General features: G+C 48.1%; 2 protein-coding genes across 10 annotated transcripts in view; both read left to right on the forward strand.

The window, feature by feature from the left end:
- Nucleotides 1–1,367, forward strand: part of ZNF592 (zinc finger protein 592) — a 57,673-nt gene extending 56,306 nt beyond the window's left edge. For all 6 annotated transcript variants that reach the window (XM_037833118.1, XM_037833120.1, XM_037833119.1 and 3 more), the window contains one exon: nucleotides 761–1,367. In XM_037833118.1, coding sequence (XP_037689046.1) covers nucleotides 761–1,276 — 516 coding nt within the window. In that variant the 3' untranslated portion in view covers nucleotides 1,277–1,367. The remainder of the gene's footprint in view (nucleotides 1–760) is intronic.
- Nucleotides 1,368–11,280: 9,913 nt separating this feature from the next.
- ALPK3 (alpha kinase 3) overlaps nucleotides 11,281–16,259 on the forward strand; it is a 46,476-nt gene continuing 41,497 nt past the window's right edge. For 2 of the 4 annotated variants that reach the window (XM_037833112.1, XM_037833117.1), the window contains exon 1: nucleotides 11,295–11,438. In XM_037833112.1, coding sequence (XP_037689040.1) covers nucleotides 11,296–11,438 — 143 coding nt within the window. In that variant the 5' untranslated portion in view covers nucleotide 11,295. Of the gene's footprint in view, nucleotides 11,439–16,259 lie in introns of all 4 variants that reach the window. The other 2 variants (XM_037833113.1, XM_037833116.1) reach the window with 2 other exon arrangements.

Raw genomic sequence — 16,259 nt, forward strand, 5'->3', positions numbered from 1 at the left:
AATCTATGAGACTGCCCAGAGTTCCAGGGCAGTCTCTGAACTTTCTTGGTTATTCAGAGAGGGGAGCAAGTTGGCAAAGGTGTGGGGGAAAATAGGCCCTTTCACACATAGCAGATGGGGGTGTCAATTGATTAAAATGTATATCCTCCCCTCCCCCCAAAGTGCACATATCCCTCTGATCCAGCCATTCTGCTTCTAGAAATTTATCTGTCAGATATCTTTGGCCTTGGGCACAAAGAGACGTGTTCAAGGATGTTCACTGCAGTACTGTGTGCAGTGATAAAGATGGAATTCAGCTAGATGTCCCTCAGTGGGGGCCAGGTACATTAGCTTCTGCTCATCCCACAATAGGTCAGTGTGCGGCTGCTAGAAAAAAACGAAGCCTCATGGAGACAAGCTCCAATATATGTTAAGTGAAAAAAGCAGGGTGAGGAAAAGTGTACATGGAATGCTATCATTTTGTAAAAGACAAAGTTTTGTTTTTGTATATGCATAGAATATATCTGTTGAAGAAGCCAAAAAACCCATGTAATCTGCATTCTCTGGAGCACAGGCCTGGGGATTTGGTTTTCACTGTGCCCTTTCCATGCCTTTGGAATGTTGAGCCACATATATAAGTTATATTTAAAAAACTAAACCAACGTTTGGGGCCAAGTTGACCCTGGCCTGGGTTGTGGCTTCTGCAAGTCCTTGGGCTGCACTGGTCACATCTGGGGTCTCAGCTCAGCCTGGACTCTGCTCACGCTGTGTCCCCTTTCAGGTGAACCATCTGAAAAGACCAGTCAGCGGAGCGGGGGACGCTCCAGGCACCACCAATGGCACGACTGTTTCTTCCACCAAAAGACACAAGTCCCTTTTTCAGTGTGCGAAATGTAGCTTTGCCACAGACTCGGGGCTCGAGTTTCAGAGCCACATACCTCAGCACCAGGCAGACAACTCCACAGCCCAGTGTCTCCTCTGTGGCTTGTGCTACACCTCTGCCAGCTCCCTCAGCCGCCACCTCTTCATCGTCCACAAGGTGAGAGACCAGGAGGAGGAAGAAGAGAAGGAGGCAGTGGCGGAGGCGGCAGAGCCAGAGGAGGGCACCGGAGAGGAGGTGTCCATGGAGGCCAGGGAGAACGGACTGGAAGAATGTGCTGGTGAGCCTTTGCTGGCTGACCCAGAGGCAAGGAGACCACTGGGCCTGGCCCCTGAGGAGGACGGTGCCCACGATGCTCAGAGCCAACCACAGGCCTCTCAGGACCAGGACAGCCACGCCCCGTCCCCTCAGGTGTGACTGAGGCTTTGCAGTGTATGAAGTCGGGGTGGTGCCATGGCCTCCTCCACCTGTGAACAGTGGGAAATAAAAGGCTCTGTCCTGGTGTGAATGTGGCTGGCTGTGCCCTGGAGCAGTGTCTGTCCTGAGTTGCAGGGTGCTGGGTGTCCCCTAGCCCCAAGAAACATAGGGTCTCCCAGACCCTCACAGCTCTGAATTTACTTCTGTTATTTATCGCTGTCTGCTGCTTCTTGGTACCCCAACTGTCCTCTGTGTCCTTCCAACCCCAGGCTGTTTAGGTGGCCACCCCCATTGCTGTCAACTTGGCTTGAAACCCCTCAGCTGCTGTGTTCTTCTGGGAGGTTCCCCGCTTACTGTCCTCTTGCCTGCAGCCACCAGCTCGCCTTCCTGCCATCAGAGCCTGAGGAGAAGGGCAATGAGAGGTGCTGGCACAGTCCTCTTGGAGAGCTCCGCCCCACCTGGCTTGGCAGGGGCCCTTGATCACCTTGTCGTTCCTGCCCATCTTCTCGGATACTTTTCCCCAAAATAGTCCTGGAGAATTAATTGTCACACTGCTCCATCAAGTCTCTGTGGGTGGGAGAAACCTCTGCAGCACACCTCTGTTTGGAACCTGGGGAGAGCAGGAGGTGAGCAAAGGCAGCAGGTGTCAAGAGCCAGACCACCCTTCAGAAGGAGCTGTGGGTCCTCATTCTGCTGCTGCTCTGCCTTCCCTGGCATGTGGGGTTTGGGAACACCCAGACATTGGAATATTTGTATTCTTGCTCTTGTGCCATTAGAGGCTGCTGCCCCAAGCAGGCCAGCCCCTCCTTCTCTCGGCTACACTCATGTTGCTCAGACTATATTTCAAATAAAAAAATCTTCTTACCATGCAGGTAGGCTCTTGTATTCCTCTTCAGGTGAGCCTGGCCCCACCCTGCTCCACCTAGGGTCTTCCCCAGACTTCCCTCTTTGTCCCATGTCTGAGGGAGAACCATGCTTCCTGCTGTCCAAGGAAGGTCCTCTCTAGATTCTAGAGCTTGTGGGTAGGAAACCAGGAGCCCTGTACTTCTTGATTCTCTAGTGAGCTTCTGAAGCAGAGAGTGGAGGTTCTTAATGCTGATCAAGAGTCACCGCTAAGAGTGATTAAGAGTCACCTCCTTGGACTAGTGGCCTCGGCTTTAGGGCCTGTTGACATATTCTGGACTCCTGCATCTTTCCTGTAAATGGATTTTCAACCTAAGAGAGCATTTTGCTGGTGAGGGGAAAGGAAGGGGCCAGAGGAGGAATTCTATAATTTTCTTGCAGTGTTAAAAACATTTGGGATTGCCACAGCCACAAGGAACTCAGATGTGGCAGAGTTAGGTATTGACATGGGAGGCTGGGATGTGTTTTCATTGGTGGAGGAGGTTAGGCCCTTTTCCTTGCAGAGGTCTGCACAAGCTCAAGGTGTCCTCTGACCCAAGCTGTTGCAGCCTGGGATGGAGGGGCAGTGGAATTGAGTAGGATCTAGTGCAGCAAAAGGAAGAGGGTTCCTGGGTTCTTAGAGGTGGGTTTTCAGAGGTGCCTCGGTTCTTAGAGGTGACCTTTCAAGGGAGGCATTGAATATCAGTTATAAATTATGAAATCAGGCAAATATGCCTGACCTTTCCACAACTGAAGGAAAAAAAAAAAGTTTTCTTCTTTTATCAAATGCCAAATTTTTCGTGGAAATGCTAATAGCAGTGGGAAAGGTTAGTGCTAACCTCAGTTTCAGAGAGGTTATGGCTGTTTATGCTGTATTAATAAATGTGACACCTGGCCAGGCCACCACCTCCCTCCTTCTTGAGCTGGCAGTGAGGTCAAGCCGGGCCTGATTCTGGTTGCCTGCAAAGTCAGAGTTAGTCCTGATGGCAAACACAGGCACATCCCTGATTTAGCTGCAGTTCCCTTCCCTAATTCCAGTTGTAGGGATGCATCCTGCACCCAGGTCCATTCACAAGAACAGATTCTAGAGGAAGCTGATAGAAGGCTTTGAAATGGAGGGCTGAATCCCTCCCTGTTGAGAAACAGTGAAGCTCAGGGAGAAGAGGTAGTGAAATCACAATCTTGACCACCCATCCTGACCCCAGATGCATTTCTCCTTTCTGGGAACTGCCTGGGGTGGAAAGAATGCCGAGCCAGTCACCCTGAATCCTGTGGTATGGCCTGGGTTCTTCCTTTAACCTGCTTTTAACCAAACCCCTAAACTCTTGGCCACCCTTCAAAATGGAGCCTCCAACTCACTTTACAAACTTTGTGCGATAGTGAATATGGAAGCATTTTCTGGTTTATAAAACACTATATAAATGTGAATGGTTCTTTACTTGACTCTAGCACATGGAAGGTGGAGTGTATCCTGTCTGCTTTAAAGACTCAGATGTGGATTATCAGTTGTGAATTGGCCCAGGATGCCTATCTTATTTAGCAGTAGCGAGTGTAGTAGCACTTTTGAGCATTGCTTGTGTGCCCAGCATCTTGCTAAAAACTTTTTGGTGTTTCTCTCATTTAATTCTCATGATAATCTCACAGTTATCTTCTATTTTACAGATTAGAAAACTGTGGCTCAGAGTGGTTAAATAACTTGCTGGGCCACCTGTAAGTGATAGTGCCAAGATTTGAAATCTAGCCTATCTTGATTCCAAAGTCCATGCTCTCAACCACTGTGCTGCCTTAATGAAGGACGCTACTTTGGCTGGCTGCCAGCTTGTCAGCAGTTTGCAGCCATCCAGACATTTGTTTTCCTACCTCCTGTGTGGTTGGGTTGCCCCACTAAGTGCTGGGTTCTCAAAGCAAATCTGTGCCTTGCCACCCTAAGGAGGCCCCTGCTTGTGATGTTCTGAAGCATGTACAGTATCTCTATGACCTTTCATTCTCATTGGGATTCACTTTGCCGTTTGAAGACCATCATTTTTTGGGGGATCATCCCAGAAAAGTTGCCCAACCCTCATAGGGAATACATGGTTCCCTCAGGGTTCAATATCTTAAGATCTTTTCTGTTTTAAGATGTTTTTTAATGGTTATGCTATCATTTGTGATCATCAGAAAGTGCTTGCTGCACTTTAGGCTGCAGTGAATGCTCCACTGATTAAATTAAACAGATAAAATCCCCACCCTTATAGAAACCACAATTTATACATTCTAATGCTTGACAAATGACTAGTATTTATTTTCCAACTACTTTATCTCTGTAAAATGATAGCCCAAATTACTATAAGGTAATGGGTATAGAACGAACTTTTCCCTTAACTTATGTAAACTGTCTGTTTTATTAAAAAACTTAACAGTCGCTACCTGGCAAGTTCATACTTTGCCTCCCCCAAGACTGATGAGGAACTTCTGTCTTGTTCATCACTTCAGCACTGGGCACGGTTTCTTCGATCTTTTTTTTTCTCCTTTTTATAAGGTTTTTTTTTTTTTGAAAAATTTATTCATGTATATGGTAAAACATTCAAAGAGTATTCAAAGGCTCCCACTGGAGGTCAGCCTCCAGTCCCTCAGGCCCCTCTACAGAGTTAATCACTGTTATGTATATCTTGTGTATCCTTTCAGAGCAATTCTATGCATTTACAAGTTTATAAATGTGTATATTTATATATCTATTTTTAATACAAATGGTAGCATTCTATACACAGTGTTCTAAAGCTTGCTTTTTTCACTTATATAGTATTTTGCAGATTGTTCCAAATTCATACACTGGGTAAATCAAATTCTTTAAAAGCTCCTCACACAGTTCCTTACATGCATAAAGAGTCTAAAAAGTATTTGAATGAGTGAATGAATGCATGCATGTATGAATGAGTGAATCTGATTCTACTGGTAGGTATAAAGTCCTGGGTACAAATAAAAGTCTGATCTGATCAATACAAGACCCTCTAGATTCTAGAATGTGTCCCCCTGTCTTTTCCAAGGGGGTCAGGCTGCTGTTCACCATCTCCACCAACAGATGCCATAGCAGCCTTAGGAAATGGGCCCTGTGAGCCTTGGGCCCCTCTGGAGGAAGGAACTGGGACTGAGACCCAGGACCCAAGTGTGGTATTTTTTTTTTTTTTTTTTTTTGGTCCCTATTTAAAATGCCTTTTTCTTTTAGGAAAATGATGTAATGTTATCAGAGAAAATTAAAAACACACACACTTAAAATTTCATTGTCCTACCATTGCAGTTATTTCATTTTTACGTATTACTTTCCAGTCCTTGTTCAGCACATTCATAGATGGATTTATGATATAAAGAGGATAATAGTGGTTAGCAATGAACATTTTGTATACTAGTGTTATTCTCACTTTATATTCATTCTCTTACTTAGCCTCACAACAATCCTGTGAGATAGGTCCTACTATTATTCTTTTTTTGGAGAATTGGTTCAGAGTGAATTGATACTCTGGGCTGAGTAATTTCCCTAGTCAGTAGCTGTTTAAGGGCAGAACTGGAATTAATACTCAGGTGTGACTAACACTATACTGCCTCGATACCATTTTGTACCCAGCTTTTTCCATTTAACGTTATGTCCTGGACATTTTCCATCTTTCTACAGAGGCTTTAAATTATTGTTTATTGTTTTCAATAATGGTCATAATTTTTTATTCATCATACCAGTTTTACATAATTTACTTAACCATTTTCTATTTAACATGCAAATTCCCACTTCATCTGTGCAGTGAAGGATACTGGGCCTAAAACTTTGCTTCTCTGGAATTATTTCCTTGGGATATATTCCCAGGAATTTATTCCTTTCTTTCTTGACTAAATTCACTGGCAGTAGGATAAAATGGAGAGAGCCATTGACTAGAAATCAGAAGCCCTGGGTTCCAGGGTTGGCTCTTTAGCTAAGTCAGTTACTTGGTCTCTCACTTCTCTCATCTGTCAAATGAGGGGGTGGATTTATATATCTGGAGGTCTTGAGCCTGGCTAGATTTAATCTTTTTGTTCCTGTATGTGTTCGAGTCAAAATAGAGACCCTCCCAAGACAAGAATTTTATTTTGTTTATTCTTTCATTTAATTTTATTTATTTATTTTTGCCTAGATATATACAACAATTTTAAAGATGCAAAAGAGTATATAATGAAAAAGATCCTTCCCATTCAGTCCCACTACCACCACCAATATCATTTTTATTGTATTTCAATTTGCATCAAATTTATGCTTTTTCAAATAGAAATCTAGCTCTTTTTTGAGTATGTATTTCTTTTGACTTTTGTCAAGGCTTTCCAGGTTTCATCAGTAAACTTGATAATTCCCAAGTATCTTCATGTTTTTCTGTCATCCAGACATCTTTTCATTAGGGACCTTGGTCCAGATGAATTCTTGGGCTAGTTCATTGTTTTATGCATTGGCCTTTTATAATGGTCTTATTTTATATAATGTATTTTTACTATTTGCAAATTTAAATGTCAGCTTCTATTGCATGAATCTTAAAAATCAACAAATATGTAACTGATTGTTTGGAAAACTGGGCAAGAGGATATGAATAAGCCACTTAAGTCCATTAATTCTAACTGGGAAAAACCCCCATCACAGTGAGTGTTCAGGTGGCTGTAGGTGAGTAGCACCACCTTGTTTCGTGGGTGGGCAAGGTATTATACAGTGATTGTCTAGAGTCTACAAGATCCTCCTTCTAAAGCTTAATCCATGGCTTTTGCCTCTATTCTCTGTGAAAATGGGGATAGTTGATTATGCATTGATGAAAAAAGTGATTAAGCTGCTCTTCAACCTGGCATTCATTAAACTGGAAATGTTTTTAGGCTTCCCTTTCCATTTATAGCCCAGGGCATGCTGTGCACAGTTCCCATTATCCTTTGGGGTTTTCTAGCCCACAGACCAGTTGGCTTGAAATTTTGCCCTAAGACCCATTGGCTGAATATTTTGGCATTTGAGTCAGAGGAAGGGTAGGTGCTGGTTTCTAATAAGCTCTTTGCCAGAGTTCTGGGACCTACAAAGGAGGCTTCCCATTTCTACCTCAGACTGGTTCTTCCGAGAAAGGCCTTGGATATGATTAAATAATGAGGAAAGGGAGAAGACAGGGTGAGGAAGTGAGAAGGGGATGGTAGGGAAAGGGATAGAAAGTTGTAGAGCAGGAGGAGAGTTTAACAGGTGGCAGAGTTTAGAACCTGGAAATGCACTTGAGTTTTTTTTGGGGGGAGGGGGCGGCAGTTAGAAACTAGGAGTGGCTGGTTAGGAGGAAGGGTGGTGGGTGCTAGGGAGATCAGAAATAGAGGCAGCAGATTCTTCTATCAATGGCATAACATGGGTGAGTAGTAATGACAACAGTTGTTGCCAGGACGTACTAACATTTTTAAAATAAGAATGTGAAGTAGTGTCTGATGGCTGTTGAGAAAAAGGAGACTTGAGATACAAAGAGTTCCTTTGAAAAAAACTTGAAGGGGAGGCAAAGGACAGATTCACCTTGCAAGAAACCAGGAGAGCCCAGGGCTTGGGTGGAGCCTTTCCTAAGCTTCATTGAGGATGCAGACTTTGTGTTCTGGGTGCACCAACTAATTGTTGCCCTCTTGACCACCACAGAAACCACTCTCTCATCTAATGATTATTTTATTCTAATTATGCTTAGATTTGCTGAATAAATTCCTATCCCCTCTAGTCTGGTGTGGAATCAGAGCAGGTGGGCTGGGGAAGGTGCCTGGCTAGGGCAGTCCTATACTTGAGTCCCAAATTCTCCTTCCAATTAAACCAGAATCCAGAGTGGTTTTTTGTTGCCAGTAATCCTTTAATTGGTGTTCACTTATCCAAGCACAGCTGTGGCCATGTCTCAGGTCCCTGGAGATTAGCATGCCAGAGTGGCCAGCTCATCCCAGAGCTGCAGAACCTGGAGTCTCCACCCTCTAGGAATGGGCTCAGCTGCCCTGAGCTGGGAGTTGTGGGAGCTTTTGGAGGGAGGTCAGACAAGTAGACAAGAGCATTGCAGGCTGACTTGCAGAAAGGGCTGCTTACAGCAGAAGGCAGTAGGTTCCCATGGGAGGAAAGGACCAGCAGAGATCTTGGGGCTTCTTTGTTGAGCTCAGGGCTAAGACCGTACTTCAAAATGGCTGGAATCAAGAGCAAGAGTAATAGAAAGAGGAAACTGGAGGGGTGAACAGGACTTTGGTTAACTTGCCTATAAATGACCTGCATTGAGAGGGGCCACAGGTCTAGGGAGCCTTGACTGGTGTAGAAGCTGATGATGCTTCATAAAGAAGTTCTCAATGACCTTTGACCTCAATATCTTGTGACCACAGCCTATAGAAAAGGCTACCTCTGCATGAGTGCACATGGGTGCCAAAAAAGCAAAATAAGATCTCCAAAGTCTACTGACCAGAGTAAAGTTGATAGTTGGACTTCACTTTGCCCTGAAGGGCTCATATATGTGAAGTATGATGTTCATGGCACACTAGCTTAAGGGGGACATTTGTTAAGTGGACATATCCAGAAGGGAATGTCTAGCATGGTGTGGAGTTCTCAGTGCCATTTTGCTCAAGAGAAACTATTCAGAGAACTTGCTGTATCGTCAAGAAAAGAGCTGTTGCATGATCAGTATTTTTATACCTTTGCAGGGTTATTAAAGCAAAAGGGAGTCTAGACTTTCTCTGTGTGGTATCAGAGGTCAGAACAGAATTTGATTCAATAAAAGGAAAATCTGCCAGAAAAGGAAATGGACTGCCTGGTGGAGTAGCATATTCCTAATCCCTGGAGATGTCCATGCATAAGCTGTGGGCACCTCCAGCAGGGGTGTCCTAGAGAGCACTGAGGCCTTGCAATAGCAAGGTGGAGTAGAGGTGGAGGGGGTACTGAATGACTACCAAGTTCCTTTCCTGCCAACACTGACTGATCCCCTACCCTCTGTTTCTTCCTCTCCACGTAGCTGGTGCCACATGTTCTACTCACAGACTTCTTCCTGCTCCAGGCCTGGGGACCACCTCTGGAGTTCACGTTAACCCTCAGGGACAGGCTTCTGGCCACTCTTGATGAGCAGGTCTGGCTCTGGCCTTATGCTTCAGCTCTGCTCACTGGCTTCTTCCACCTTATTCAGGAGGCGAACATTTGTACTTTATAACCCAATTCTGGTAATCCATTACTGCTTGACAACTTGACTGGTTCCCCTTGGGCTCTTTCAGGAAGTTTAGTAGCGAAGGTAAGTAAAGGATGGGGTAACTATTTCAGGGAAAACCAAACATTTGATCTTCTGCAGAGGCTGTGGGGAAGAAGGCTGGGCAGGGAAGGACAGGGACAACTGATGGAGCAGGGCCCCCAAGAAGGCCAGAAGTTTGGAAAGGAACAATATACATTTTGAAGAAGAGATTAGTGGGGCATAGGGATGATATAGATAGCCTGTCATCCTTTAAAGTTGAAGTTCTTGCCTGTTCTCATATTTCTCTGTACTTTGAAACAACAGTTGACCACTGCAAGTGAGGAAAACAAAGGGGAGTTGGGATCTTGTTTGGAACAGTTGCTATAGGGAAAGGAAAAGGATTGCCAAGTAGTCTGAGGCCGTCTGTACAGGATGGAAACCAGAAATATTGGCCTAACCTGGAGCAAGAAAAAACCCACACCCAGATTCCAGGTTAGGAACCAGCAAAGTAACCTTAGCAAGGTTAACCACAAAGGACAAATGAAATGAAATCCCTGAGGAGAGTGTAATTGAAGTTATTGTCCACTTTCTACTGTGTCTATGTTGGGGGAAAGGGGTAGCAAGGCAGGGATGGGGTGGTGATGGATAAAAGAAGCCAGGAAGGACCTCAAGAATGGGGAGGTTAGGGGAGAGTTGAGGTCTGGAATTGCCCTGAGGCCGAGAGCGGCCTTGGGAGATGGAAGGGTAAGACATTGGCATTTTTTGAGGTGGAGAAATTCCTGATGAGAAGGGGCTCAAGTGGTGGGCATTTGACTGGGTTGGTAAAGGGAAGAGGGGTGAAGGCCTATGAAAAGATGAGGTGAATGGACCGGTGGCCAGGGTGTTGGCTGCGTCATCAGAGAGACTAGAATGATGGCAGGGACCAGCGCCTGATACTGAGTGGCACTCAATATGAGGTAGCCATTATTGTTTTTAGTAAGTCCAGGCCGAAGACAGTGGCGAATGTGGAACGGTGTCCCTGTAGCGAATGGCCAATGCTTCAAAGAAGCCCTTTGAATTGTCAACATTAGAAGACCAGTGAAATGGGTAAGAAGGTGGAAGAGATGAAACTAAGTCAAACTAACAGTCATGTTCAAATAGACCTTGGTGAGAGGGTGATGTAGTGGGGTCAGAGTGTCCTGGGGGACTCTAACACAGAACGGCTTCCCTTGTTATGCTGAGTTAAGAAGGTTAATTAATAGTAACCCAAGACTTTCCTATCAAAAGCACTCAGTTTACCCTGGGGCCCCTGGAAGGTCAACACAACCCAGAGAGGGGATCCTGATATAGCACCAGTAACACATTCCTACAGCACTTCCTACAGCAGCTTACAGAACGCCCCTTTCCCTTGGCCTCTTTGGCCCCTCCAGGCTGTGGGGACTCCACACAGCTACTTCTTTGCAACCCCTGCTTCTGTTTGAGGGCACCTCCCCTGGGGAGCTCACAGAGTCTGAGCTTCCTCCTCTGCAAAAGTAGGTTCTCGGGAGCAGGGAAGAAAGATTGGAAGGAAGCGGGGGTCCTAGGAACTCGACGAAGAGGGGCATTTCCTCGTTTCCATTTCAAGTACAGCGCGCCCGCTTTGCTCTGGGCCGCCGCTCCTGAGCCCGTCGCCCGGAGCCCAGGCAGCGTCAACCAGGGAGCGGGTGCTCCTTACGAGGTCCGTGGGTCGGCTGAGTGAATGAATGAATGAACCCGGTGGTCGGCCCCTGCGGACAGGTCATGGCGGGTCGCGAGAGGCCTCTGCGGCTCGGCGACCCCCCTTTTCCCCCCGGCGCCTGGGAGGCCGCTGTCGGCTGGCCTGGCCGGGGGAGGGACAGCAGCAGGTGACGACGGCGGGGCCGCGGGGCTATAAATAGGGGCGCGCGTCAGCCTCGGGCGGGAGTGGTGGCCTGGCGGCGGGCAGGGGCCTGGAGGGCCGGCGGCGCCATGGGGTCGCGGAGGGCCCCCAGCCGGGGGTGGGGCTCCGGCGTGCGGTCCGGGGAGGAGGGCGACGGCGAGGACGACGGGCCGGTGTGGACCCCCAGCCCGGCCAGCCGCAGCTACCTGCTGAGCGTGCGGCCAGAGGCCAGGTGAGTCGCGGCTGAGGCGCCGGGCCGGGGCGGCGCGTCAGATCCGCTGAGGCGGCCAGCAAGGCCCTCAGATGGGGTCCCGGCGCGCCGGCCGCGCGGCCCGGCCTCTGGAGGCCTGGGCGGAGGGTGGGGAGGCGGGGAGGCGGCTCCTTCCAGCTCTCTCCAGCCTGAAGGCCCAAGGCCTGGGGACATGGCCAGGCCAGATGGCCCACACGGCCCCCCAGGGCTCCTCTGGACCCCCTCATGGCCCATGGGCCTCAGGCCTCTAACAGTGGGAGGCTCAGCAGAGGGGAAAAAGGCCCTACATTGGGGGAGATCTCAGGGGCCTGGTGGTTTCCCTTATCTCTCTTGCCTTGCCCCCTCCCACCCACACCTCTCCTCCCACGCACCAGCTACTCCCTGGACTTGGATTCCACAGTTAGTGATAAGGCAAGCCAGAGTGCCTGAAATTCCTCTCTGACTGGAAGGGAGGGGTGGTGGTGGAGGAGCTGCTCTAGGGGCTGCCTGAGCGGGGGGCTGCTTAACTCAGGGTGGGAGGGATTCAGCAGGAAGAAATAAACGTGTGCAAATAAGGTTCCTCCTCTGTGCCCAAGACTTGGGTGTTCCCCAGGACCGTTGCGGAGGCTGGTGAGGAGAGGGGATCAGATGAGGTGCTGATTGGTCCTGTCTGGGGATGTCGGAGATTGAGGGCTTGTGTCTTGGAGAGAGCCAATTGCCCTTTCCAGTTTGGGGCAGCAGAGTGTCAAGGGAGGGGTCACGCTGATGAGCCCTTCACTCCTCTACCAAGAGCTAAAGAGGTGTGGTTGTTTTGTTTTAGGAGCTAGGTTACCCACAATAGAAAGACACAGATGCTGATAGACAACAGTGAAGCTTATAGGTACTCAAAGGCATACAGACACCTGCATTGCCATGGAGACGGACACTTCCTGCCCGCTGTGGGCAGCTCAGTTTTCCCTCCAACTCTGGAGCCTACTTTCCAAAGGAAATGTGACAGTTTGACTATTGGAATAGTAGTTGTTTAATTTCCCCAGAACTTGACTTGTTCTGGTTATGCAGAAAAGAGCCAATCCACTGAAGTTGTCTCAGGACCTGTTGTCTGTGTTCCTAAAACAGCGCAAAAACAGGCATCAAGGACATTCAGGAAAAGTTTGGGCACTTCCTTGTAGATTGGCTGAGTCCCATTGACCTTGGAGTTGGAAAAGTTCAGATGTAACCGGAACCGGTTTCTGCATAAAACTCGTCAAATGGTGTCACATGTCTAGGGCAGGGCTGAGGGCTGGTGTTAGCGACTGAGTCAGACAGTACAAGGCCCCTGGCTGCCAGCAAAGAATACCCCTTCCTGCCAACCACTCCAGAAAAATCGGAATGAAATTTGGACATTCACTCCAGTCCTGGGTGATGCTCATTCCCATGTGGGAGCTTCACACTTGTCCCACACTGTCTCAGTGACTATGTCTGGGCTTTGCCTCTTGCTTCTGGCCTTTGTTGATATCAGGGGAGCAAATAGAAGAGGTGGAAGCAGGACTTTTCTTTGACAAAGCAGTATTGGAGGGAAGGGAAGGGAGGGAAGGAAGAGGGGCTTGAAAACCAGGTAGAATGTATTTTATGTGGGGGTTGGGGTGGTGGACCTGGGCTGTGAGGACAAAGGCTGGAGAGTGGAGATGGTGCTGCTGCCGCAAATGAATCTCTATTGCCTATCTGACAAGCATGAAACAGAGTGCCAGCCTGAGAGATAGAGATGGAATGCAAGTGGTTGACTTTAGTCCCCCTTGGACCCAAATGGGGACCCTCTTAGAAGGAGAATCTTTTCATCAGGCATTTGGAGGTGGCAGGACAGGGGCAGTGGGAAAGAGGGTTTTCTAGCCCAGAACTCTAGGCTGTGTTTTGCTCCCGCAAAGTTTATCACTGCTCCTGCCAGCTGACCACTGACCCCCACAGGTCCTGAGGGCCGCCTTTGGCCAAAGAGGGAAGGATGTGAATGAGGCTGCTTGACTCTTGTATTTGGGGGAGATGACCCTACAGCCCATTGTCCCTTAGAACAGTCTGCCTGTGGGGAAGGGAGAGAGAGCCCAAGAGAGAAGAGAAAAAGAGGTCCTTTGAGGACTTCCCAATTGTTCCCAGGTCCAGCCTAGCTGAGCCCTAACTATCCCAGGCTCCTGACTGAGGTGAGCTCTGTCCTCACTCACGCTTTGTTCCAACATTTTCTGGATCTACCTTTGTACAAGTTTATCATGGAGCGCTTGAAGCATCCTTCTTAAGGCCCTTATGTGGATAGGCTGCCCTTGGAAGTTGATGGACAGCTGGGCTGGGCTAGGCTGGGGGCTGGGGTACTTGTCACCATTCCCCCTTAACCCTGGAGGGGTTTACAGTCCATAGTCAGGATGCTCAAGGATATGTCCAATGACCACTAGGATCAGAGGCCCAACAGGCAGATTGTCCCACCAGACTGTAGTCCCAGCCTCCTAGCTCACCCTCCCTCTAGTGTCTCACCTTTATGGGAAGGAGGGCGGGTGGGCTAGGGTGGATTAAGGCACCCACAGTTGGATGGATTCAGTTATGACTGATGGGCTTCTGAAGGACACCCAGAAGTCCCTGCCCCTTCATTTCTTGGAGGTCCTGGTCCAGGTGAGCTGAGGGCAGTAGCAGAGCCTGTGAAGTTGCTACAGGCAGCTTTGTAACCTCTGCTATTCTGCTTGGGTCAGGTAGGTTGTTTAGGGCTGTCAGGGAAACTGAGGCAACAGGCTTATATGTTCCAGAATAGATGGAAATCAGTCAAGGGTGGGAAGCCCCCAGCTTCCATGGCCAGTCCTGGTTTCCTCCAGACTTACTTCTCTCCTTTATGTGAGGAGACCTTCCTTTACAAGGCCCTGAATTCCCATTCTATAAAATGAAGGTAGCATTAGGAACCCTTTCAGGCCCTTGTGCCTCAACATTTGATGCCTCTGATTCTGACCCTCTCATAGGCAGTCAGTGAGGAGCTCCCTGCCTGGGTGAAAGCCTTGAGCCTAGCTAAAGACAGGGTGCCTCCGACAGCCCAGGTAAGGGTGTATAGGTGAGACCTAGAGAAAGCAGGACAGCGGTGTCAGGGAGCTGGGCAACACAACCAGTCACACAGAGAGCTGGAGTTGGCGCACTATCCCAGTTCAGTCCCTTGCCCACTTACATGTGTCACCTGTGGAACCTGATATTTTCCTCTCTGAATCAAAGAGCTGACTCTCCCTCTCCTTCCCAAGGAAGAAATTCAGACCAACAAAGCAGAAATCTCTCAGCTCTAATGTGAAGAGTAAAAGGATGGAGTTGGCCATTGCCTTGCAGCCATAGGAGGTTCTGCCTATGCAGCCCCCAGAGGGTTTTCAAAGCTCTGAGCAAAGGCAGCTGCACTCTTGCTCTCTTCTTTACATCTTTTCTGGAGCAGTAGCTCTTTCTGGAGAGCAAGACCCTTCCCATTTGAAAGATGTACTTCCCTCCCTGCTTTCTCCCCTCCCTTTTTGCATCTCTTCCTCTCTTCCTTCCATAAAACAGCTGCTGAATACCATTGCGGACCTAGAACTGTGCTGAGAGCTGCAGAGACTACCAAAGACGTAGGCTTTAAGGCTGTGTGGGCAGGATTTAGTTAAGCAGAAGGAAGGAAGAAAGCCTTTCCAAGCAGGGAGGACAAAAGTGGAGGCAACAGAGGCCAGGAATGGATGTGTTCATGGCAGCACAGGGACAAGTCTGGTTGGAATAGAGCATGAGTGTTGCGAAGCAGAGAACCATGGTTCTGGTGAGGGTGTGAACAGATCAGATGGGCCTTAAATGCCTGAAGAGTTGAGACTCAATATAGTAGGCAGTGGGGTGGGGTGGGGGATAGCATTTTGTTCAGGGAATTGGTGTGACCTGAGGGGTTAAGGAGAAAGGAGCTGTGGTAGCCATCAAAGGGGGAGCTGTGGGAGTCCAGATTAGAGCACAACAGCAGGAGGAGAGAGAAGGGGAGAGAGAAGGGTCAAAAATTGTTAACTGACTGGATTTGGGGGATGGAGGAGAGGGAGGAGTCCAAGATGGCAGGTTTGTTTTTTTTAAATTCAGTTTTATTGAGATATATTCACATACCATACAGTCATCCATGGTTGTACAATCAACTGTTCACAGCACCATCATATAGTTGTGCATTCATCACCCAATCTATTTTGAGCATTTTCCTTACACCAGAAAGAATAAAAATAAGAATAAAAAATAAAAGTAAAAAAGAACACACAAATCACCACACCACCCCCCTGCCATCTCACCCTATTTTTCGTTTAGTTTTTGTTCCCATTTTTCTACTCATCCATCTGTTCACTGGATAAAGGGAGCACGATCCACAAGGTTTTCACAATCACACTGTCACCCCATGTAAGCTACATAGTTACAAGACAAGATGGCAGGTTTTAAGCTTGGGACTTTGGGAGAATACTGGTGATATCCACAAAACCAGGAGGACTGGAGGGAAGCCAGGGTTTGGTGAAGAGGATGAGTTCAGTTTTGTGGTTACAAAGAGATGACATCTCGATGGAGTTTTCTTGTGGTTAGCGCTGTGGACTGGACGTGCCATTGAGCAGGCAGGGCTGATATTAAAGAAGGGAGAGCTTTTATCATGGTAGGGACAGCTGGAGGGGGCGAGGGTGGATGGGTGGCTCAAAGAACTGGGGTCTGATATCCCACTGGAGATGTTTGTGTTAGGCAAGGTGGGGGGAGAGGTAAAAGTTGGCTCGTACCAACTGGCTGGATCTCCACTGAGGGACAGCCATGTGTGGGCCCTCACCCCCCAGTGGCCTACCTGGTCCCCAGCTGGTGTCTACTCCC

The sequence above is a fragment of the Choloepus didactylus genome, chromosome 4, assembly GCF_015220235.1.
Source record: "Choloepus didactylus isolate mChoDid1 chromosome 4, mChoDid1.pri, whole genome shotgun sequence".
Lineage (NCBI taxonomy): Eukaryota > Metazoa > Chordata > Mammalia > Pilosa > Megalonychidae > Choloepus > Choloepus didactylus.